Here is a 25,675-nt window from a genome sequence, read left to right on the forward strand (position 1 = left end):
GCTCACCGTCGATCCATCGCCTAATGTAAATCAATTTCAAGCCCAGTTGAGTCATCGTTAATAACCATTTTTTCTCTCTCCTTATTTCGGATAAAAGGCTAGTGACAGGGAGTCAAACTTTGACTCGCTGTAAAACTAGGCACGGAGAAACGCGAAGCAGATCTTCCTGTAGTTTGACAACTGTCAGGACCGAAGAATGGAAGGAGTGAAAAGATGCTTCGCGGAGTGCCAACCAACACGCACGCGCTACAACGCAAGCCGTTAAGCTGTGCGAAATGTCACATAAAACTACAAGTACTAAATTCGTTGCTGCCAAATAATACCCTTGAACACCTTCTTCTCCGTCCTCTTACCTCCCTTCCAGCGCTATTCTTCCTTATCTCCTTATCTCCTTACCGAATTCCACGTCACCGACATATCCCTCAACAACCTATACCCGGTACTTATCTAGATTTATACGTATATATACATATATATATATATATATATATATATATATATATATATATATATATACATATTTATGGGTATATATTATATGATTATATATTTTAGATGTATCTATGTATATCCAGATGCGACTATTTATTTATGTATACATATTGCGAGAAAAAGATAATAAGTTTATTTTTTATATATACATATACATGTATCTATTATTGTATAGAGGATACTGAATTTAACGATAGGCACCCAGCTGTCGTATGCATATATATATATATATATATATATATATTAATTAAAATCACAGTAACCCGCGACAATATTAACATATTATTTTTTATGCCGTGTAGTATGCACTGAGCTGCAGGTACGGGTAGACGTTTTATTGGACGCTGTACAGCAACGTTAAAATTTGTGCCAAAATGTACAAGTGAACAAATGAAACGACGAGACGAATGTAATAGTTAATTGATTAAAATATAATTATTACCATTATTATTCTACCCATGTGAATAATTACTGAACTGACAAGACGATTTTTTTCGATAGTTGTATTTAGAGCAATAGTAGGGTACTTATTCTTTCTGTTTTTTTTTTTTTTTTTAAGAGTATCATAGTTTTTCGAAACTTGTGCCTAGATTGGAAAAAAATGACTCAAGCAAATGAATGAAAATTCCGAAATAAATGAAATAGTATACAGATATATTTTTCAGCTTTCTACATAAGAAATTTAACGATGAATGTAATTCATAAAAAATCAAATTAACAACGGAAATAAAGATTTGACAAGACTAATAAAACGAAGTGAAATAGCGAAAAATAAAAAAATTTCCGAATCTGATGCGCACCTAGATGTGTCACATTCTGTTATATGTTACAAACACTTTATCCGTCGCATTAAATATCTGAACCGATGCCTCCCCCTCTCTATATATTTGTATAATTATATATGCAGCATGAAATACCGACAAAAGTGGCAAAAATGTTACATTATTGTCGCTTTATACTGTCGTAGCTGTTGCTGTTATTATTATTATTATTATTTTTTTGTTATTGCTGTTGCTATTGTTTTCGTAGTTTATATGGTACATGTACACACACCCATACATAATCATATGTAAGTAAATATATATAAATCCATTTAGTTTATATTGCCCGGCTCCCCAGCAGTTGGATAACGCGGTAGTCACATATGTGTATACTCATTACAAAATTGTATATTGCTGTAGAGTATACCTATAACCCAAAAAGAACTAAGTGGAACGAAGCCGCGCAACGTCGTCGAGCGGAAGAAATATTGAAATAGCGTATATTATGCGTACGCTGCAGGAGAGCAAGCTAAACGACATTATATGTATAGAACGGGTTGAAATGCCCATAAAACGCGATGATCGAAGACCGACTATCGAGCGGATCTTGGCTTGTCCTTCGCGACAAATATTTATACATTATACAACATACACGTATAAAAAATACATTTATACGAAATAAACGAAGAATTCATATATATTAAGCAATAATTCTGTTGTACATATTATAATGTCTCCTCCAAAAGCGCTTCTACCGTACTAGATATAATATTATTTTATACTGTATACTGTACTGTATTTTTACATATCTATACGTATCCCAGGTATCCACACGTATGCGTGTATGTTATACATACGCCTATACTCTGTACGCGTCATTCGTCTATATATGTGTAATATGTATGTATAAAACGTCTGTATACTTGTCAAATTTTAATACAAACTAACAATGTAAAATAAATGTGTAATTCTTTTTACTCATCTACAACGAAGAAAATTATTGTTAAATTTACTACTTTGTTATGTTATTACAATTTTTGTGATCAACTTTTCCACGGAGTAAATTGGACTGTCGATTTAGTAGCGCATCGAGTTTCTGCAGTAACTTTAACAGAAAACTTGGACCAGCCAGTTATTTTGCCAGAGAGGTAGTAGATTCAAAAGTAATCTTACTTCCGTTTAATACATGTGCAGAACAGTATCATCCCAGTTTCTGGCTGCTCCAGGATCACAATGACTCCTCATCGTTCTGCTGTCATATCCCAAAAATGATTGTCAAATGACTATATTCACCGTTACGTAAATACCCACGACTTCAGAAGCCAATTGGTGTGAGCAGTAAGGAGCTTCCAAAATTCTATAATCACTCAGAAATTTCGAATCCGTGTATAGATTTCACACATCTGTCCTCGCGACGTATTGTCACTAATATCAAGTTGGATATTTGCTCAATTCGTCCAATTAGATCTAAAGCGCTGCAACTCTTTGCCAATTAAGGTTATATGGCAGCTTCGAAACGTTTTCCACTTGAATTCACACCATTGATCGTACAAATTTTTACTCACACGTCACCGAAGTGAATCGTAACACATCTGATGATGAAAGCACAATATTTTGAAGAGACACTTGAACAACCATGTATTCACAATTTTCATTAAAATCTTAACCAGTTTTCCGCTCACCGCGATCATGAGATACTGTGGGCTTTGACAGTACACCAACAAGTAAAAACAGATAAGAGGGCCAGAAAAATTAATTTTCCATGAGCAACGGAGAGGTTTAAATGTACTTAAACGATTGGTTTGCCAATTATCGACATCACCTTATATCTTTCCAAGTGAAAACACCACTCTAACGTATAAAAATGGAGAACCATATTTTGTTTCGAACGATTTTCAGAGAGTAAAGATACAGTGTAAGAAAAATAAAACCTGCAACACGTTACGAACTTTCGAGTAACGTTTTATACACGTACCCACCAAGAATGAAACCGACTACGATTTTAAAACCAGCATGACGCTTAATACTCTGTAAAGAAGAATTTCTTCTTTGCTCTACCAAGCATGTTTTTTCGAGCTCGAAAGAGGTGGGCACCTACATAACCGCCGTGAATATGAGGTTGTTTTTCCCCTACCATCCTGTACACACGTCGATAGCTCGGCACGGCAGTACAACACACTGTCGCAGCTCCCCGGTACAGGAGTAGCGATGCAACAGGGAGGGTGGGTGTAAGACTACGGGAAGCGAAAGAGAAAGAGAGAGAGAGAGAGAGAGAGAGAGCGCAAGCTTTTCAAACTTTTCTCTCAAAAGAAAGGAGGGGGTCGAATATACCGGGCCTAAGGTACACGACGAAGAGGATATTGTCGACGGAAGATGGGGCGATGGTGGTGGAGCGGTAGGGCGGGGGTAGGACGACGACAACTTGATCGCTACGCGAACAAAAAGCAAAGACGTGCCGGCGGTACGTGGTACCAGATTCGATGCGCCGTACTAAAAACTGAGCCGAGAGATGAAAGGTGGAGGAGATGTATGCGGTCGGGTCCACGGAACGCATACCTGGATCCACACATACGTACGGGGTATAACATAAACGGGCGAGATAGACAGTACGGCATGGTAAATCCCACTCGACAGCACCGTGCAAGCTGCACCTTCATATTCCTGTTATACCTGTACAAAACTGTAACAGACATCCAGGAACATGGTTTGAGATAGTAGCGGAGTTGATCAATTCAGAGGATGCAGTGTACTTGGTACTCATGACATCCGAGGATGATCATTACTGCAGCAACCAGCTAGAATACGGTGTGAATTAGCATCGGCATTGGTTAATTCAGGAGCTGCAGTATACTCGGGACTCATGACACGTGAGAATGGTTACTACTGCAGGAGCCCGCAGGTATACGGTGTGAGATAGTAGCGGAATTGGTAAATTCAGAAGCTGCGGGGGTACTTGGGAATCATGACATGAGAGGATGCTCAGTACTGCAGGAACCCGCACTGTCTGTCCTGGATTATACAAGGATTATCGCGGAAGGATACCGATAATGAGAGTATAACACGTGAGGCTGGTTGGATGCCGCGGAAGCTGAATGTGGGAAAGAGAGATGAAGTGAGTCGTCAAGTGCGGCGGCGACGGGCGAGGCAAGAAGTCACAAATTCATCTTTCCCTGGAGCCAGTCCCTCGGCGCGGCGAGTCGTTCCTCAGGTTCGGCCGCCCCGCCCGGCGGATGGCCGACAGGTGGCGGAAGGTGTAACTCCTCTCCTCTCCTCACCGCGGCTCTCCTCTCTCTCCCGCGAGGCCACGCCCGCGCGATGTGGATATCCCTCGCGGAGGGGAGGCCCTGACGAAGAGTGGCCGCGAGGCGAAGGTGGGCCCACTGGACCGAGTCGAGACGCACCTGACCGAGCAGCGTGGGCCCGGGGCCCGTACCCTTGCGTGACCCCCCGCAGATTCCAGGGTTTCAAAATTTTTCCGTTAAAACACCAGGCCGTGGTTCTCGGCCGGAAGGGCATCGTGATCGCGGTGAGGCTAAGAGCCGTTTCACAAACGGCAGAGAACCTCTGCTGCCCGGCTTCGAGGATGATTCGCGGAAGGATCCCGAGGAGGCCTCGGTAAGGGTTCGGTGGGTCCGTTCGGCTGCATCCTTGCCTACACTTCTCTCGCTCCTTTCTTCCATCTCCGTCTCTCTCTCTCTCTCTCTCTCTCTCTCTCTCTTGGTTTTTTCTCGCTCGGTTGAACCGCTCCGTTAAGCACATATGTGCTGCTCACCGCGTTCCCGCAGGATTATTCAGACGTGCACCAATACGTAACATGCAAGAGTACTGGAGATCCGTTGCGTATAATGACCGCTACGTTTACCTTCAGCTGTATGTACCTACACTCAAATCGCGTGTATACTAGCTACTAATTAGAGGGTTACCTGGCATCAGAGCACGCTGAGCACAGCTTGTGTCGAGAGTTTCACGGTCCAGGGTGCTTTGCAGTTATGTGATGTACCTTCCTACCTCGGGACTACTCGGGAGAGGTAGGTGAAATGGAGATAGGATAAGTTGAAGGTGGTGGTGCGTGGAAGATACATTTACAGTTTGCTCGTTAAGTGCCCGCAAGAATTGACTACCTGCTACTGCAGTCAACGTCCTCATTTCACACTTCAAAAACACTTCGACGTCACATTGATCATATACTTCAAACTGTGGCCCAATTTAGCCTCCTGCAGACTGTACGGTAGTAGAAGAAGCATTGCTCGGTCTACCTTGTATCCTTCGAAATAGAATTAAATACACGCCTCGCACACTAAAGAATTGTTATCTAGTGCTCTTCCTCATTTTACAAATAAAAAATCTCTCACCTCGAATTTAAATCCGTGCACAATAATTATTCCGATTTTTATACTATTGTGCAATGCGTTCCGTTAAATTGTTGCTGAAATTCGTGCGGGAATTGTCGAACAATGTGTCTAAAACAATATAACACAACCATATTTGTGATAGAATTTTTAATCGGAGATTCAAAATTAAAATCGACAAGTATCGTATTCTCTTGAATTTGAAACGCTGACGATTGTCGCTTTTTGAAAGCCAAACAGTTGATTTTATGTCACGAAATGTTCTTTATCTCTTGAAAATGAGTTCATCCGTCATGCGACTATAGAAAAACAAGTAAAAAACCTAAAACGGATGAACGAGGTCAGTAAAACCGACAATTTCTTTCAGCTCATAAACTTCAAAGAAACTCCCCTTTTCTTCGAAGGTATATAACAACATGATGATAGTTGAGAACCGATTGCCAATGGATATTATATCCAATTATATATCCGCAAAGGATATCGCGTACAGAGCAGCGGCCAGTAAACGCCCTGTACAATTCCACGGGGCAATAGAGCTGGAGAGAAATGGGAAGAATAATTAGGGTTCGAGGAATAAATTCCTGGTTCGTTGGGTCGTCAAAAATAATCAAAGAAAACAATCGGATCCGCGTGGGGTCCGAAAACCGCGTCCGTCATTGCGCCTAGGAGCAAATTCCTCGTGTATATAGAACCAAGGTGTCCCCCCCCCCCCCCATCACCGCCCCCCTTGTTATACGCAGGAAAGCGGGAAGATCCGGGATCTCGGAGGCGGGTGGCGGGTTTTCAGGGTGACACCTGCGGCGCGGGAAAGCGAGGAGAGATTTATTTCCTCTGGTAACTGGATAATTTGACGCCGGTCGGTGTGTATACAAGAATTGGGGAGTCCTAGATATAGCTATTACCTGTATCTGGAGGCCGGAGGCTGCGGGGCGGCCTTTTTGCCGACACGGCGAACAGGATCGCAGACTTCCTAGCCCCCTCGGCTCGTTATGTGCCACGCTATTCTCCGGGCCCTGGCTGCAGCAGGTTTCTCGGCCCCTTGGGGCCTAATGAAGACGTCGAGACTCTGCGGGGCCCGTTCGTTCCTGAATCACCCTGACAAAGGGCAAAGTCGACCATTATGCTGCTTCGAGAGACGCGGCTGGACCCGAATCGCCGCGTCAAAGCCTCGCCTCTTATACACGTATACACGTGCATCCGCGCACCTATACCTGTATATATTTTATGAAAAGAGAAATCTCGGAAGCGAGATAATACCGGACCGTCCTTACCTCGGTCTTCGGCAGGGGTAACTATGCGCAGGGCAAAGGCGGAGTCCCGAGTTATACTCCAGGGATTGACTAAAAAGAGTCCAACTTTTCTCTACCTATGCATATACCTATATACATATATGTACACATGTGTGTCTATACCTATCGCCTATAATATATCTGCCCCCGGTATCTTTCGCGATTTAGCTATATGTATAACCAATGGAAACCTTTCCAGCCGGTCCCTCCAGTGAGGAGCTATTGAGGATGAAGAAAAAAAAGGAATAAGAAAGAAAAAAAAACAAGAAAAAGAAAGAACTAGAGGTAAAGGGAAGCGGAAAACGGCCAAAAAGGTGAAAGAAAAGGTGACGCCTTTTCACTTGCCCCTCATCGTATCTTTGCAACGTTAACAAGTTGAACCGTAAAAATCACCGTGGTATTTTCGATCTACAGTTCGATGTTTAGACACGGTTTCCGGCTGCAGTGAAATTCTATAGCTCCTGCTTTTTTTCTTTCTAGATTACCGCATCGTTTGTTGACACAAAGTGCATCTTCATGGTGAGGAAATGGGTGAAACAAAATTCTTTTTTTGGAAATTTTAATTTCTCTTTATCCTGCTCGTTTGTTTTTGCAAGATTATCATTTTACGAGATCAGTGCCTATGGTACAAATATAATTAATATTGTCATGAACGTATAGGAATGTAGAATTTAATAGTTCATCCGATAAAGTCAGTTTTTAACTTTCTTTATAACCCTTTTTTCTTTCTATAAAATCATTGGCGTGACGAATCAACGACTTCTATTCAATCGGCTCATTCTCCGCTCTCAACAGAATTGAGAAAATTTTTTGTTTGTTGATTCTGGCCGGTACAGTGAAAAAAAGCAATTACAAGAATGAAAACGAACCAAGATCTTTTTTTTAAACGGATGGATAAAAAAGGAAGATTATCTGTAAAAATTCTTACCCAAGAAAGAACGTATATGATTACCAAGAATGAATTATTTCTAATATTCAAGTAACGAGTCTAGAATCGATTTGAAAAATTTCCAATTCGATTTAAAAGTATTTAGTCAATAAACGCGATGATGTTTTTAGTATTATTGAAGACCCCGTGTACAAGCTGTTTCAAGCCAGTGACAAAAACGCCTCGTTTCAGTAAAATTATATCCACATACAATAAACTCCTGCAATTGAATTCACAATCATACCGTCAACATTTCAGCAAGAAAGATTTGCCTTCAACGTTCACGTGCGCAAGTATAACAATCACTATAATACGTATAATTATGTATCACCCGATGCATAAATGAGGTTTATATAGCCGTGCAAAGATATTTTTCGAATGATCTGTTTTTTCTCTTTGCTCCCCTCTTGAGCGGTAAAAAAAAAAAAAATTAACAAACCTAAAATCTCCCGCCTATGTACACGCGTGCCTATGATTCATAAGATAGGTTGAAAAGCGAGGGTTACGCCGAGTCGTAACGCGCAAAGGTGATGACCTGAGCCCGGGGTCGTGGGAGGATAGAATCCCTTGACTTTACAAGCCGAGATAATTCGCCACGGTGGCTTTCGCCGAGGTAGCTGATCCTCGTAATTAGCGCCAGGTTGATCCCTTTGTGCCGTTCCTCAGGTGCGGGCCCGACTAGCTGATTACCGTGAGGGCGGGCGACGAGGCGAGAGGGGGCAGAAAGGACGACGTCCTTGCGGTGCAGCACGACGATGAAAAATAGTCACGGTTAACGCCATGGAGGAGTGCAGTGCAGCAGCCCCATTCCGGATGATTGCCTTTTTCTCACAGTGCACGAAGAAGGCTGCTGCAGTGCAGCGCTGATCCTGCAGAAACGAGCGTACAAATCTACGTGCCGAATACACCGATGTTAAAAATTTTTTACTTCGCAAATTCGCTACGTACACAATTATACAGTCGACTTGTGCAATCAGTGCAGCGCAACGAACCCTGAGATGAGGATGAAGTTTATCGTAAAGTTGCGGTAACGAACCATTGAAAAAGGAATCGCGATTTTACAACTTTTTAATAAATTTTTGGTACGGTTTTTTCTTTCAAATATTACCAGTATAACGCGTATACAGATGTTATGCCTTGTACGGTTTACCGCGTTTCGAGAAATTTCAAAGTTCAGTAAAAGCACTTTGATATGGAGAGAAATTAAACATACTTACATTAGATACATCAACGTTATGAAATTAAACCAGCTATTATCAAACGTAGAAAAAATTGTTGTTTTTAAATTTTCTTGCAAATACGGCGTAGATTTATAAAATGTTTTTCTGATGTTGAAAAGAATTCAGTATCACTCGATGGAACAAACCGAATTGTTCTCAAGTTCTGAAGTAGCTGCACGTTTTCGTTGAATCAATAATAACGACATTTGTACGAAAAAGGTAGAAAAAGAAAAAAAAAACAACAAACGGCAATTTATTTCACCATAATTGTTCAATTCAACAAATCCCTTTCTCTCCGCGTATATACTATACTCCGAGAGTTTTATTTTCACCTGAACCGCGGTGGTCCAACAAAACGTACAAGCTTCTACCTCGGTGATTTTTCCCCGGAGTTCTGCGAGGGCCAATCACACGTCTCGCGCGAACTTACTCCGGTTCGAAGATCCAGTAAACCGGGCGATCGACTGGACCGGTACTATGCCAGAGCATATATATAGCAATTAGGCCTGGGAACATCTTCATCCCGTGTATACCGGCGGCTGAAGGGGGAGGAGGAGAAGAAGGAGAAGAAGAAGAAGAAGAAGAAGAAGGAGAAGGAGAAGAAGGAGAAGCAGCAACCTTCACAGTCACGATTGCAGAGGATACGCGCGCTCTTCATGCTCCGAAGCGGGTCTTGAGGCTCCGTTCACAACGATTCGTTACACCTGCGTAACGTAAAACGAACCTATACCCCATCAGCCTCGAGTAAATGGACTCAAGTATAATCGAGCTTACGAGCGATCCCGACTTAGAAGCGCCACGTCCTTTCGAAGCTCTGGGAAGAGCTACTAACCCGGAGGAGGATACATAAATAAAGGACAGGTGGACGCAGGCAGCAAAAGTCTGGACACTCGGATCCTCTCCGAACATCCTTAGAGAACAGACGCGTTTCGTCCGCGGCTAAACTCGACCGGTTTCACGTGTCTTCACGTCCGGTTAATATTTATACATGGACGTTTAACGCTAACAACAAAACACAAACAAAATAAAAAAAAAAAAAAAAAAACAACAACAACCAAATGTATAATTCCATCGAGAACGTCTCAATTCGTCGAGTTTCGCGGCTCCCGTTTCGGATTACGCATAGTATATATATATATATATACGACATACACACATCTATATGATAACATAATTAATTCCACGCGTGCAGGAGACTTGGAATAAGTTAAACGCGGGATACCGGTTCGTTCCAAAGCAAAAAGGGAAAAAGAAGAAAAAAAAAAAAACAACCCCTTCCATGCGTGGCATGATTGTGATATCGCGCCGGTGTGGCAGAGATCGTACTTAAGTATAATAATACGTAAGGATCGAAGGGCGGGTCTTCCATAGATCCGTCGCGTCTGTGTCGGTGCTGCAGCAATGATATTATTCCACCGTCTGATACAATACGTCGTTTCCTTCGGAAATCCCAGGAAACAGGGGAACAAATTATCTCGTCAAGCCACGGACGATGGGACGAAGGGGTAGGGGAAGGATGCTGTGGGATATTGAGGAGGGTGAGGAGGGCGTAGCTGAGCTAGCCGGGTCCAATCCAGTTCCCTCCATGGTCTATAACTAACTATAACCCGAGGCCTAGCGCCCCGCGTGTCGGCACAGGCGGCTCTTTTCTTACCTGCAGGGAGAAGAAGCGAACGCCGTGCCGGCGTGGGTCCATCGGGCCCCGTTCTCCAAGCCGCCGCCTTTAATACGTGCACGGAATACAGGGAAGCGTGAGATTCAACACAGGGATAGAAACGAATTCAGGGAGGAAGGAGAGAAGGCAGGCGAGCAGGCAGGCACGCACGCATCCAAAGAGAGAAAATGAGGAGGCGGTTAATGAGCGCAAACCGCAGGGGGCTCGAAAGGGCTCCGCGCCGACGAAGGGAAGGAGAGAAGATTAAGGGAAGAGAAAGGGAGTCGGAGAGGGAAAAATCGGGGCTTGGCTAGCTGCTGCATATTCTGGGAAGGCTGCGCGCACGGCGACGAATAACGCCGACTATACTCGGATTACGACTTTTTGGGACGCAAACGCCCCGCCGACTCAACTCGGCGAGGGAAGCGGCGGGTCCCGGGGACAGGGAAGACGAAGCGACCCGTACTTGCCTTACACCGCCCGTAACAGCCGCACCCGGGGAAAATTTTCCCTCGTTTGTCACTCCGCATGGGGAGCCGGCTTCGCTGACCTCGGAATTACGTCACTCTTCACGGGGTGGCTTTTCTCTTACGTGCACATTTTTTTCGTACTATTACAGACGCGTGCTCGACACGCGGAAGGAGATACTTTGAAAGGATTAACCGGTTAAATTTAACGTTCATCATTTTGACTTACCTCTTTTGATTCGGGGTGTTTTGTTATTTACAATAAGTAACAATACACCCAGGATCAAAAAAGGTAAGTCAAAACGATAAACGTACAATTTAACTGATAGTAGCTGTAACACAAAAACTAGACCTGATCGAATCAAAATAAATATGGTTTTATAATGAGGGTAGATGGGTATTACAAAATCGGTAAGCATCTTCCTTGTTGCAAAATTTTGTTGACCAGTGTACTGTGACACTGTGTATAATCTCGATACTTTTGTCAAATAGAACTGAATTTTTGGATGAACTGAAAAAATCATATTACAATAAAATTATTCGTATCTAAAATATTATAATATCAATTCTATTATGCTAAACCTTGTTCCTAACACAATCAGTTAAAAGTTTTCATGTTACAAACAAAAAATAAATTTTTGTTGACCAGTGTAATTACAATTACAGTGGTGATGAGTTTCATTGGGGAGATAATTTCACGACGATGATAAATGTCAAATGTGCGAAAGATCGATCAACTTTTGGGTCACCAAAAAACGGTTACTATCTCAAAAAGATACCGTAACGTTTAAAGTTCATTTCATCACTACCACTGCATGAACAGAACACAGTGGTATGTGTGTTTTTATTGTGGTGATATTTGAACAAAAATTGTAGCTATTAAAATTTTAAGTTGAAATTTTATCGAAATGTTCATTGACTCGTCTCGTTCGATGAGTTTCCATATTTCTCATTTAAGTTTCCAGAAAATTTGCATACAACACATCTATACGTGGTATTATCCTGTAAATACAATAAGTGAAAAATCGTAAAGACGTTCTTTGAAAGATGCCTACACGAGCTTGTCATTTACGAATCTCGCAGTCTAGGTTCTAAAGATAATTGAGCGCGTCTGCAGAGAAATTACGTAAAATATCATCGACTGATATATTTATAAACTTAGACAGATCAGTAATCGCACGTAAATATGAAGTTCCCGTGCAAACGAAAACAGTATTTCATCATTGAACGGTCATTAATGCAACCGAACGTGTACCTAAGCTGTTAATCAGATAACCTCACCCGAATCCCTTAATTGAGATAATTACCTTTCGAATCAAAAGATGATCAGAATTCCTCGTCGACAAATACAAAGACAGTCTACACTGCACGGTAGCTGTACAAAGAGGTTTATACCGCGTGCGGAAAACGAGTGTGATTCGATTTACCTGCAGCGTTGCACCTTCAACGGGTTGCGGCACACCTACGTTACAAGAACACGGCCGCAATATAAGCCTGAGGGACGTTTTTGCAAACACCGAATTACATGCGGTAGACGCGTTACATCGCACTGTGTAACACGAGAACATACAGTAAGCCTGGCACGAAGACGTGTGTAAGTATAAAGGATACAATATACGCCCATAGTCGCTTATATGTTCACCCCGAAGAAGAGGCACCTGCGCCACATGCATACGTAGTTAGTTACCTATACATTAATACAACGAGTCCATACAAACCGATCCACGATACAAACTCGTACCTCTAATACCTATACAGAGCTCATAGCATAAACCGCGTCGGATACCGCTTTTTGCTCCATCTTGGCATGGAGAGAGAGAGTCATGGGGGGGAAACGCGGCGAAAGGGCGGCCGTCGAGGGGCCGGATTGGCGGCCCTCCCCCCTTCAACCGCGCCTCCGCCCCGCCAGATCGCGGTTACCTGCGGCTGCGACTTGGTGGGTACGCCGCATGAAGAGCCCCGTGAGCACCTATATACTCACACCTCGTACATCGGCGGTCTGTGCAGAAGGGGGGTAAAAGAGAGGACGGGATAGGAGAAGGATGGAGAGAGACAGAGAGAGAGAAAGAGAAAGAGAGAGAGAGAGAGAGAGAGAGAGAGAGAGAGAGAGAGAAACCGAGCGCTGCAGGTGGAGGCGGCCGCGTCACCCGCCCGTCCGCGGATTCGATTGAATCATTACGATGCGGTAGGTGGTTGCGTGGGTAACGGTGAGCAGCGGCGCCGAGAAGAGTTCTGCACCCTCGATTTCAGGATCTAATGACTCTATTCCGTTGATACGTACGGCGGTGCTCCGTTTCCGTACGATGTATCCTATCACCGGTTAGGTATGATACGTTTCGATGGTTCGGATCAGGATGTGGAGAGTTAAAGGTAAGGAGAAGTATCTCATATGGATATTCGAATGAGAAAGTGTTCGCCGATAAGCAGGAAGTAGGGTTTCAACGAGACACCGGAACGGTGCTCGTGAGGAATAAGGGAATCAATCCGATTGGAGCTTTGTGGAGCTTTCGCTGCAGCAACGCCATCCTAATTTCTCTCTACTTTACGGAACACTTTCCGCACACTGGAGATAGTCCTCCTTACCTCTACCCTCGATAGATTAGGGAAAGAGGGTTCACGTCGAGGGGCGGAAGGGACTGCGAAATTCAACTCTTGTGAAAACAGAAAGCGTCCTGCCGTATAAGCAGGATGACAACTCGCCCGTGTCTCTGCGGCTGTAACCTATACACGAGAAAGGAAAATTGGAGGAGAGAAAAAAAATAATAGGCGAAATAACGTGGAGACATCACCAGGGATCACCGGAAGTTGTTTCAACTCAACACCGAATTGGGACTTCGGCTCCGGTGGCATGTGGCAATAAATACCTATACTTGAGCGCGTCGGCGCGGAAAGGAGCGAACTCGGGACTAGTTCTCTCATTCCTCTATCTTGTAGGTCCCTCGAGTTTCCCGATCACCCCAATTGAGAGCTGACGGCACATCCGCTAAATTTCTTGACTTTTTACCATTATCATTATTACTGCACTTCTCGCCGTGTAACGCAACACCCCAAAGTTGGGGAACGTAGAGACAAATTCCTGGAGTGAAAAGTGAAATTCGTCCGACTCAATATCGACGATATCATTTTCCAGCTCCCGCCCCACGTTTTCATTCAAGACTCACCTATCTTACAAACTCACCGCAATTGCGCACGCAGGTTGTATAACGAAGGCTGTGCAGATCACTTTCACAAACGCAACGACACCACCTCGGTTATCTTCGTTTCTCCTCTCTTTCCTCCTCTTCCTCCCCCGCTATAGAAGAGGGAACGACGACACCCCACCTCGTCCACCTCGTCACGCGAAGAAGAAGAAGAGGAAGAAGAAGAGTAAGAAGAAGAAGAGTTCTCTTCTTCCGTCTTTGTCCCGCTGGAGAAGGACGGCGGGGAGGAGCGGTTGGGCTGTTGCAGCGCGAGGCTGGTGCTAGTTGAGTTGTCGAGCTGACACGCGCTTTCAGCCCTCTCCTCTCCTCTCTCCTCTCTTCGCTCTTCTCTCCTCTCCTCTCCTCTCGACTCCTCTCCTCCCTCCTACGCGCCACCACTCTCGGACAACTCTGCTCTCCTCGTCGCGCTACCCCTGGCTATTCCTCTCTCCCTCGCTCTTATTTTCAGTTTTCTCTCATCTTCTCACTCGCACAGCACCACCAGGCAGGCGGTGCCGCCGCCGAGAACGAGTGCCGGGAATGCCTGGCCGCCCCTCTCTTCGCATCGCCGAGGACTCAGTACCGCCATACCCGTCAAAGCGTAAGGAGCGCGACATCACGTGGAACTACAAACACGTTGTTTCTCTACACCCACGATATCGCATCGCACCGTACTCAAGACCCAGTATTTCCATCGAATTCGACCACGAGTCCCTTCGCTCCTTATCATATTCCAACGGCAATTTGGATTTCTTTTCTTTTTCGGCTTTTCCGCAAGTGTGCGAATTCGGACTGTCGCTGTCACTTCGAGTGTCTCGTTTAAACCGCGGCGTGTTTAAAATAAAGAGATAAAACTTGCTGTCGGTCGAGTTTATCTCAACGTATGAGAAAAACAACACAAAACGTGCAAGATGAAGAAGGATTGACGTGAAGGATGTGCGGCAACCAAACCGATAACACAGTGATTAATACTTAGCCGCAAAAAGTGATCGAAATAAAAAGAATTCATCTGTAACTGGGGGGTGTGAAGTTTGAGTGGATTTTTTACGATTCGTCGAGAAATATACTGGAGGAAAGTAAATGAAAAATGCAAATAATGTAACCGCGTGGTTTAAATTAAGCCGTATGCGAACGTCACCCCGTGTGTGAAATTCTGCGTTGCAATCGAGAAAGAGAGAGAGAAAGCGAGAGAGAGGGGAAGAAAAAAAACACTAGTGCGGTAAAAAAGTTGACTCGCAATCAGGATTAGTTCGGGTAAAGAGTCCAGCTCAGGGGATCGGATCGGTAAGAATGTCAGCGAAGAACGAGGACCCGAATCAGGGTTAGGGACCGTCGGGGCCCATCGGCGACCAGCAACCGTCGATATCCTGGGCCGGGATACGCGAGAACTAAACCGCAACCACCGACGAAGAACCCGGACGATAAGCGACGGCCATGCGGATCAGGGTGAAACTGACGTCGAGTACAATAAAGGACCTGCAGAAATCGTCGCCGCGACGAACCCGGGATATTTAGGCGGCCCCCTCGACTCGGATCGCGGGTTCCACCTACGGCTGGAAGACCGACGTCGGTGTCCGAGCGACGCCGACTTCCTCGAGCACATCGGTTACGGGGCGAACTTCCGGGCAGCCAGGAACAGGGCGTTGACAACCCGGGAGATAGAGCTGGAGGTTGAACTCGAGGCGGCCAAGATGCCCGAGAAGGAAGTCGCCTACCATCAAGAGACCTTCTCCCTTTTGCCACCGCCACCGCCCCCGCCCCACCACCACCATCACCACTCGGCTTTTCACGCCGCGTTTCACCCCCACGGACATCCACCGCCGCCCTTTCACCCCCATCATGGACCGACGGCTCATCACCCCGCCGCAGCTGCCGCAGCCGCAGCCGCAGCCGCCGCATGGGAGCACCACGCCGCAGCGGCGGCCGCAGCAGCAGCCGCGTTTCACGCACCGCCTCCGCACCATCCGTAAGTCCCAGTTTTCGATCCTTCTTCAATCGCAGTCCGCGGATAATGTTTGAGAACCGCCGATTGTTTGCACTCTTCGCCAGATTTATGCATACCTAACCTTCGCTTATATCTGCACGGAACGTTTTTAGACAGACCACGATACGTATTCCGGAAGTTTTGACCGATCAAGCTTGAGCAAAGACTCAAATTGTCACGGATACCGGGTTCCAGTAATCGTCAATGAATGGTTGAGATTGAGTGGTACGAATCGTTTACCACTTCATGCGCGTCAGGTTTCAATGATCCATCACGAACCGATTACTCAAGCTTGGTGATACAGTAAGGATTTGAGTTTGCAATAAAACTTGATAGATATTATAGAAACGTTAACTTCGTGCACAGAATCCGATTCCTTACTAACACATTGCCCAAACACGTCGACCAAAACTGCTAAATGTAGAACAAGCGAAACCAAGAAATCGGTGAGACAGAAAAGTGCTTATCACGTCGAAGAGAGAATCAACGCGATAATGAATCTTCGGTTATTATATATAGAACATACAAGACTGATTTCTCTGACAGATATGATGGGGTGCAATATGACGGAGAATGAAAAAGAAATATTGTACGCGTTGAAAGTTTGTCAAGGTTTCAAATGGAGTTAAGCTAATTGCCGCGTATATCTCCCAACATTGTTTTCCTTCTTCTTCCACCGCGCAGTAACATTAGACTATCACTGCACTTATCATTACCTACCTATATAGTAACGTTTGACGGAATCGTTCGTTAGGCTCTGCTGTTCGTAACACGCGGCACCCGAGAGTACACAGACTAAACACGATTCGAGTCCCCCGATCTTCATAGTTGGAGATTACCGCGAGCCGCGGCATCGAGTTGCAAAAAGATATAACGCGATTATACAACTAACGGCGTTCCGAGTTGATATCGGGGTATATATATAGTAGTTTGATATTATAAAATACAAACAACGCACACGGACGGACTCTCGATGAATCGGGCGCGGTATCAGTGCCGGAAAAGAATAAAGAGGCCGATGTATATTTTTGGCAATCTAAAACCTCGCGTGTTCCCATCATCATCATCATTATCATCATCATCATCATCATCATCATCATCATCATCGTCGTCATCGTCGTCTTCGTTCCTCCGTTCACTCTTTGTCGGGAAAGAGAGACCTTGCGCGGATCTTTGTTTTGTTATGTAGATTAGCGCAGGTATAAAGGTATATAAGCCAAAAGCAATTCACCTTGCTGAAAGATGAAAAGAAATTTTTCATGGATTCTTTTCAGAACAGATGGGGGATATTCGAGTTCATTATATCGATAGAACGTCAATCTTCGGGGGGGCATATGCACAACCTGCGACCAGCAGTTGCGTGCATCGCAGGACACTACACGATATACGTACCAATAATATACATGATAAAACTGATTGCCGCGCTCGTTCATATAGGTGATCACCTATACACACATACCTGCTTTATAATTGTGCAGTAAAATTAACCGCCTATCTCAAGTTGATACTCAGATAACAACGGCACCTCGGTAACCCTTGCATTCCATTCTTGTCACTGCGGTGTTGCTACCGAGTGCCTGCACTTGCGGCAAGCACTCACCACGGTGCGTGCAACATTGTCACAGTACCGCACCACCAACTGCGACTGGTTGAGTCTTCCTGCAGCCTCAACGAAGATGGATCGACTCAATTTCTAGGCAGCATTCCGCAAGCCGCAAAAACAAAACGGAGTATAATTTTGAGTTATCGTTGTCGAGCCTGTCTAGAGTTTGTACCATTGCAGTGGATTTCCTCCGCAACCGCTTCACGGTCCGACGGTATGGATGGCTCGGCGTGTATCGTCGTCATCTCGGTAGTGAGTTTATTTTATTCTCTCGCATTCTATTTTAGTTGACTCTCGCGCTTGTCGCGTGCGCGTCTAACACCGGGTCGTGTGTCACGTGCATTTTTATCGTGCGGCACTCGAGTTATCGAGCGCAACACGCGGAGTAAAAATCCGAGTCACACTTTTCAATCTCAACGAGAATTCTTGGCATCAGTGTCATGGAAGCTGCAAAGTGTCGCGGTGCTCAATTCCGAAAGCATGACGTATCACGTGTGACAATTATTTCTTAAGGACTTGGAATCGAGGCTTCTAGCTGATTCCGTATTTCGTGCACACGTCGTATCTGCGCATCCGTCGAACCATAAACAGCAAAAAGATCAAACGTGACGTTTTCAAGAACGTTGACTTGGAAGGGCAATGCAAATACTTAATAGAATCTACAAACCGCCTAACAAGTTGACTTAGGTTCTTGCTATACCAATAATCGTTATCGTCCTCCCATTTTTTCCCGCCCTTTGTTTAAACACGGGACACACAACGAAGGCGTCGTCTTCTAGTTACACACTACCCGGTACATTGATATATAATCCATTCAAGCAGTACGCGTTAAATTACTCGATTGGACTCGGAAGAACGTTTGCGAATTTCTACGCAAGTATCGCGAGTCATGTGAAAAAATAAAAACTTACAGGTATTTCTCGACTTAATGTTCGTTCGGCGGATATGTTTCTCTACTATATCAGTAATTCACCTGATTGTGAGTCATTACAACCATAAACGAGTGCGTGAAGCGTAGGGCGAAGAAGCGAGCACCGACCTAGGGATCGAAAGAGCGTTTACCACGTGGCGTCCACATTGCCAGAGAGTCTTCGTGTATTTATACGTAGTGTCCCTGAATTTCGAGGGGCCAAGTTGAGTTCGAATAGAAGTTAGCCCCCGGAGCGGGGTTCCTATTTCCGTCCCCTGTTATACCGCACGACACTAAGTCGACTGCAGACACGCATTGTCTCCGATCCAGAGTTGAACTTTACCGGGTATTCCCAGCAGCAGTTCGGCTCCTGATCTGGAGCGGCACGAGTTTTCCCGGAAGAAAAAAAAAAAAAATGGGTGAGTAAGGGAGGGATAAAGAGAGAAAGAGAGAGGGTTCCTCGTTGCCCCATAAGCCAAGCTGTTGATCCCACGGGAATTGTTTGTTTGACCTGCAGCTTTATGGGATTTTATGCGCGTGCGGTTGAACCGGTGATATGTTTGTTGACGTTTACGCTTCGGCACTCTGCACCCTGCCTATTACTCCCAGGTCTTGCAACGAGCGCATGGGGGATTCCCGAGAAATCAAGATTTCCCGAGTCGCGTGCCGGAAAAAGGAGATCGGCGGGGGGGGGGGGGGGGGGGGGGTTAATTTAAGGGGGATGAAAATCGCTGGAGAAGGAGCGGCTCTGCCGGATAATTTGACAAGCCGTGCGATACGCGAGTGCCGAATTGCTTGTACAACTAAACGGGAGACAAAGAGATCTGTGGTAAAAAGAGAGCATTGAGTTGTTGTGTTGAAACGAATGAAGGGGGATCCCGCTAGTTGTGTCTTAATCTGCACAACGTCGTCGCGCGCTAAAGCGAACCTCCATATGCATCGTGTATACGAGCCGCGGTGGCTTCAAAGTCGCGATTCGTTTTGACGGGGCGCGTAGGTGTTCTCAGATTTCTTCGCGCTTATAATGGAACCGCGGTAATTGGTCTGCCTGAAATACCGGTGAATAAAAATAACGAGAGAAAAAGAGATAGAGAGAGAGAGAGAGAGAGAGAGAGAAAGAGAAATTAAAGCATCGCAATTTACGTGACGATGACCGTTTCCCAGAGCTTTGTATACACACTTTTTAACTCTTACAGAATATTTTATATTCTTATGGAAATAAAAAATTGATCGAATTTTTTGCATTATACAATGCAGGAATTCCCCGCTGCATTTACGTGCTTAATCATCATTCTAATAATCCGATCTGTGCGATGAGAATTCTTTGTGCTGAAATGATTGGATTCGGCTAATTTATAAAACCAGAAAATACGTTACAGTACAGGTACATAAAAACTTATACTGCTGATTTGCGATCCTTACCACGGAGCGGTGAACGACGATAATAAAATCATGTATATATGAGGTGCCAATCCGTATAACAAGCGTGCCTTAAGTGGCGGCACTTTGACAATTTGTTTTTGTTTCAGGCACGAACCGCCATTGCATGGTCAAAGTTGCTATATATTTGAGGTCGAGTTCCTATTTAGTATTCTCTGCTTGTAAGTTTCGGCTATACAAGTGGTACCATTGTTTATCGATCATTTAAAACGTAGTAGGAGTTCCTCTTCAGGATTTGTTATCACACGAAAGTTTTTTGTTTTCTTCAATTTCTGTAAAATTTTTATAGACAACGAAACGTCGTGTTCTCGAAGAGTAGTTCTGGCAAAACAAAGATTCGTCCTGTCAAGAATTTCAAATTCACTTAGAAAACAAAGGTAAATTAATGTTTCTAGAAATAATTTATAACGGTTAACGAATCGTCGAATTACCAGTGTAAAATATGATACTCAACTGTCGTATACGTAATAACAATGATACGAAAATTTTGTTTTGTAGCTCTCTGTCAAACTGTACGGTAAAATTTTTAATAAAAACGGCATAGGCTCAAAAAGATTTCGGTTCGTATTATACCAAACGTTTTTTCTTCTTTTCGCAGTGAGTTCTCATTTCACACCTCGTTTATATACAACATAATACCAAGCTGTGAATTTCTTAATTAAAGTCCCGGTAGAACAAGATTTCATTAATTTATTTCCTCTTGAGTAGCTGCAATAAAAATATATTATACAAATGATTAGTCGCGGTGTCAGATCCCGCCCGCCGTTATATCTAGATCGAATATTCGTATATACATAGGTATACAGATCAGAAGCGAAGACGTTGACCGGTTGTATTGTCGACTTGGTAACGATCGTGTTTAAAACGAACTGTGAAACAATACACAATGCACTAATCCTGGGCCACCGCAAAGCTGAGATAAAATCTATCGCACGGTGCAAAGAGAAAACGATTGACTGCCTTTCCTCTCTACAAGACAAGAAAAGATCCATACGATCAATGCTATTTGCACGGTTGACGGATCTCGGTACCAATATATAGTCATAGCAGCTCGTCTAGCCGCGAGACGCGTCGCACTAACTCACAATCGGTGTATAAACACGAGGTTAAAGTCAGTAACGTTAACGTGACGAAACCTCGGTGAAAGAACGCCTGTTTCTCGATTTCAGTACAGTTTTAAAGTATAATATGGGGATATTTTTTTTTTTTTTTTTTTCTTTTTTAACGTCATTGTACTGTTTTGGTTCGTTGCAATTTACCGAATTTCAGGTAATTCTGAGTTGTGAAATAACGACTATTTTTCACAAAAAGGCATCGTTGAAGCAACGTTACTAACTTCAACCTTACATGCATAAACTTGTACAAGTCTGTGCTCATCGCATCCCGTCGTTGTTGAAAGCATCCCCCGAGATCAATCGGACGCGCATACCGACACCTGTAGCTCAATTGCTCCTCCAGTTCAACCTTCACATCATTCAGGAACTGAAGCCGACGAAAGGTGCAACGGCAGGTAATATGTATGCCTAAAAGGTCGCCGAAGACGAATAGTGAATATAACGAATCAAAGGGCGTAAAGAACCAGAGTGGTGAAACTAACAATGCCGAAGAGTAACGCCGAAGAAGGATTCGGAATGCACGAGAGCTAGGGTGATAAATCAACGTATATAAATCGTTTCCACCGAAAGCATGCTCGCACAGCGGTACTCGAGGATGTTGCTTTAGGACCGAAGAGCTTACGCCCAAAAGACCTTATCCCTTCCGTGCAAGGGTTTGTGTAAAGAAATAAAAAAAAAAAAAACGGAATACAATAAAAAATTCCAAGTTCATACCAAATTTAATTTCCCGCGGAGTTGAAACATCGACGATAATTATCGGACAATTTTTTTCTTTGTTTTTCAACCCAACTCCCGAAGCAGCTTCCTTCACCGTTCAACCAACACCGGGTGCCAGGTTAGACTGGTAAACACCTCGGCAAAGAGGATACGACGCGTGCGCCGGTTTACCCTTGGCAAACACTCCAACCCCGTGTAGCAAGATCACGGCGTAACCGCGTCCGGCTGCCGCAGCGGGAAAAGCGACAGCAGCCGCAGCAGCAGCAGCAGCAGCATCAACGAGTCGGGGTCCGTAGATGAGGCGAGAGAGGAGAGCCGGCTAGACGAAGCCTCGGGCCCACGGGGGACTGCAGCAAGCCAAAGAGATTGAGTTACCAAGATAATCGAATGCACGCCCGTGCCCAGGGACGCACGGCATCTTCGAGTCCCGGAATTTTTATTGTGCTCTATGCCTCCATTCGTATTCCACCGAGTAGAGAGTAAGAGGGAGGAGATGGGGATAGGGGGAGAGAGGAAGGGAGGAGCAGGGGTCGGGGATGAGGGTATGAAAGGGGATATTTTTATAGGACTGGCTTGTCTTGAGAGAATTTTTTTTTCTCTCTCTCTCTCTCTTTCATCCTCCGGTAACGTACTCGTGTTACAGTAGTTTAACTATACAAGACTTGTAGTCTTTTCGGATATAGTGATGTCCCAGTCAGGATCTGCAAGATATCGAATCCACTTCCCACCGCGTTCAATGCTGATGCTACACACGCCCGAGCACACGCCAAAAATATTGTAGACTGTACATCTTGACTATGAACTTTTTTGGAGTTAAATCTATAATAATTGTGGCAAGATTTAGACATCCGATAATAAGAGTTACAACAAGCTTAAGTATATCTACCACAATTGATGTAGATTTTACTCCAATAAAGTTCTGTCTATATATTCACAGGAGATGTAAAATCTGTATTACATTTTTTTTTTCGTGTGTAAAAACGGTTGACGAATGATTGCATGCAGGGTGGTTCAACACGTGCAACCTGAACTTCCGATGGATCGAGTTTGATCGAAAACTAAATTTGATACCAATATAATGCGAATCGATTATGAACTTTTGAGTTCATCGAGAATCGATTTTCAAATTTGGTTGAGATCGTCCGACCCTGATCATTATTCTTCTGCCGAAATTTGATATTCATACAGAATTTTTCATCATACTTCTGACAATATTAACTCTACGATGGTCGATTAATCGTTTTTTTTGTATATTTCATGTAAAAGAATCTGATTTCGTCGCGAATAAAATGCTGGAGCACTACATAATTTGGTGTTATTAAGTACCTACAATCCTCGTAAAATGATACTGAATACAACAATTCTGTCGAACTAAACTTCGATAACAATTTCATTCTCCGTTTCTCTTATACTATACTTAATTTCTACAAGGTACACAACTTTTGTTAAATCAACTAGCAACTCGTGGCCCATAAAACGATTAAGAAAATAACTACAAGAGTTGAATGAACCGATCGATTTCACCCGTTTCTCTTACACACGCATCGCGAAGAAGTTTATTTTCAAACAAAACAACTAGTATTATAAAATTCTCTCAAATAATCATCTTAGCGTACAAAAAATTTATAACAGATGAAAGCAAAGAGCTACAGAACAGAACATCAATCAACTGCATGGATCAGATATGTATTCATCGACCTCAGGACTGACTCAATAGTTGTTTAAGCAACGGATAATTTACATCAGATAAGTGTTGACGATAAATAAATGGTTATTAAACGATGATGGATGGGGGCTTGAAATTCCGAAAGCGCCAAATTCCGAATTTTTTTTATTGAGAAACTTAAAGTAAATAAATCAAACTTTGATGAAACATTAAAGTTTCGAATAGTCTGAAACCCGACGCTCAAAGTTCCAAAAGTGCAAAGTTCCGAAAATAAGAAAATTTAAAAATCTGAAACACGGAAATTCCGAATGATTCATGATATTTAGTTCTGTGAATTTCTGGCTTGGTCAAATTTCAATCACTTTAATCTTTATTTCTTTTGGATTTTCGATATTTTTACTTTCGGAATCCCGGTCATTCTGATTTTGGGTTTTCCTAATTTTTTTACACCCACTCGTCGAGTAAACAACTCTGCGTGAGTGTGTTTTAATTTTCGAAATTTTTACTCTATCGGAACTTTACTTTTAGGAACTATGCTCTGTTCTAACTTGAATCTTCAGAATCTTGCATATCGGAACTGTGAGCCGTCGGTTTTCCAACCATTCGAAACTTTGCTGTCTCGTAAAAGTTTGATTTCCTTACTTCAAGTTTCGTCATCAAACAATTCGGAATAACGCTCTTTCGAAACCTCAAACCTGACTCAAAAAAAAAAAAATTATCAAATATACAAACACGTGTAAAACTGTATACGATAATCGATTGTTTTCCTACGACCAGATTTTTCACAAAAATTTCTCGCACGAGATGATACAATAATGGCAGTGAATTATCGACGAAAATTCATTATTACATATCATTAGATTAAATGATTACACGTTTCTTTCCCCGTTTTCATACACGACATAAAATAATAAATAAAGATGCATCTCGTCAAAGAGAATCGCGAATCACGGCGCTCTGAGCCTCGGATGAGGAATAAAGATTGTGGCTGTGTGTTGGCCCGCCTCAGGGCAGCCATCTGGTAAGATAATTACTAAATTATCCGTCGCGGCCTCTCTCTCTCTCTCTCGTTCCGTCTTCCTCCCGCCCTTTCGCTCGACGGATGGTCAGTGTTCACAAAAATACACATACCCACACAGCTCCACCGTATTACAAAGGACAGACACGGTATATGCGTGCGATCTCGCACGCACTGTCAGCCCGACACCCGCATATTCTGATCACGCGGTTCCACCGGCACGCCGTGCAGCTTCAACGATGCTCCAGCAACGGAGGCTCCGAAGGCCCAGATGTTATCCGAACGGGTTTACGGCCGGCTACTTTTGCCCCCTCCTCCACCCTCCGGTCGGGCCTCAATAACTTTGAAACTTTACGCCGATTACGATGAGTATGTGTATCTACAGCGTATCTCTCTCTATGTGTGTAGAGGAGTACGAATAAGAATAAGAGGAAGAGGAGGAGGAGGAAGAAGAAGGAGAAGCGCGACGATCGACGATATAAATTCACCCCTCACCGGTTACCCCGCGTGACCAAGAGCAAGAGCACGAGATTAGTCCGTCATTTTTCAGGATTAACAGCATTTTTGGGTATGGTTTCCGTCTCGGTTCTTCTCCGGCACTTTGTCCATTCGAAAAATGAAATAAATTAAGAGTAAGAAGAAGCCGAAGAATGAGAAGTCAGCCTGGCAAACGTGGGTATAATTGAGGTGAAGGATGGAAAGTGGATAAGGATTAAGACGGAATGTTATACGATTTGAAGTTAAACTGCAAGGAACGTACGACAATGCGCTAATTTCAAACTTATTCTGTGCGACTGCGCGATTTCTGATCTAGGAAATTTTACATTTTACAAAATATAATTACGTGCGTCGAAATACGAGAAAAATAATCCAATGACCGTAC

At 43.8% G+C, this 25,675-nt stretch overlaps 3 protein-coding genes across 5 annotated transcripts in view; 2 read left to right on the top strand and 1 right to left on the bottom strand.

Annotated features, from left to right (window-relative positions):
* The window catches only part of LOC107220935, a 55,988-nt gene extending 53,774 nt beyond the window's left edge, over positions 1-2,214 (top strand). For all 3 annotated transcript variants that reach the window (XM_046741015.1, XM_046741019.1, XM_046741024.1), the window contains one exon: positions 98-2,214. In XM_046741015.1, coding sequence (XP_046596971.1) covers positions 98-133 — 36 coding nt within the window. In that variant the 3' untranslated portion in view covers positions 134-2,214. The remainder of the gene's footprint in view (positions 1-97) is intronic.
* LOC107220945 overlaps positions 1-25,675 on the bottom strand; it is a 152,171-nt gene that overhangs the window by 77,515 nt on the left and 48,981 nt on the right. The window lies entirely within an intron of this gene.
* The window catches only part of LOC107220937 (transcriptional activator cubitus interruptus-like), a 58,204-nt gene continuing 47,462 nt past the window's right edge, over positions 14,934-25,675 (top strand). The window contains exon 1 of the mRNA XM_046741049.1: positions 14,934-16,305. Within this exon, the coding sequence (XP_046597005.1) occupies positions 16,031-16,305 (275 nt within the window). The 5' untranslated portion in view covers positions 14,934-16,030. The remainder of the gene's footprint in view (positions 16,306-25,675) is intronic.

This window comes from Neodiprion lecontei, chromosome 1 (assembly GCF_021901455.1).
Source record: "Neodiprion lecontei isolate iyNeoLeco1 chromosome 1, iyNeoLeco1.1, whole genome shotgun sequence".
Classification (NCBI taxonomy): domain Eukaryota; kingdom Metazoa; phylum Arthropoda; class Insecta; order Hymenoptera; family Diprionidae; genus Neodiprion; species Neodiprion lecontei.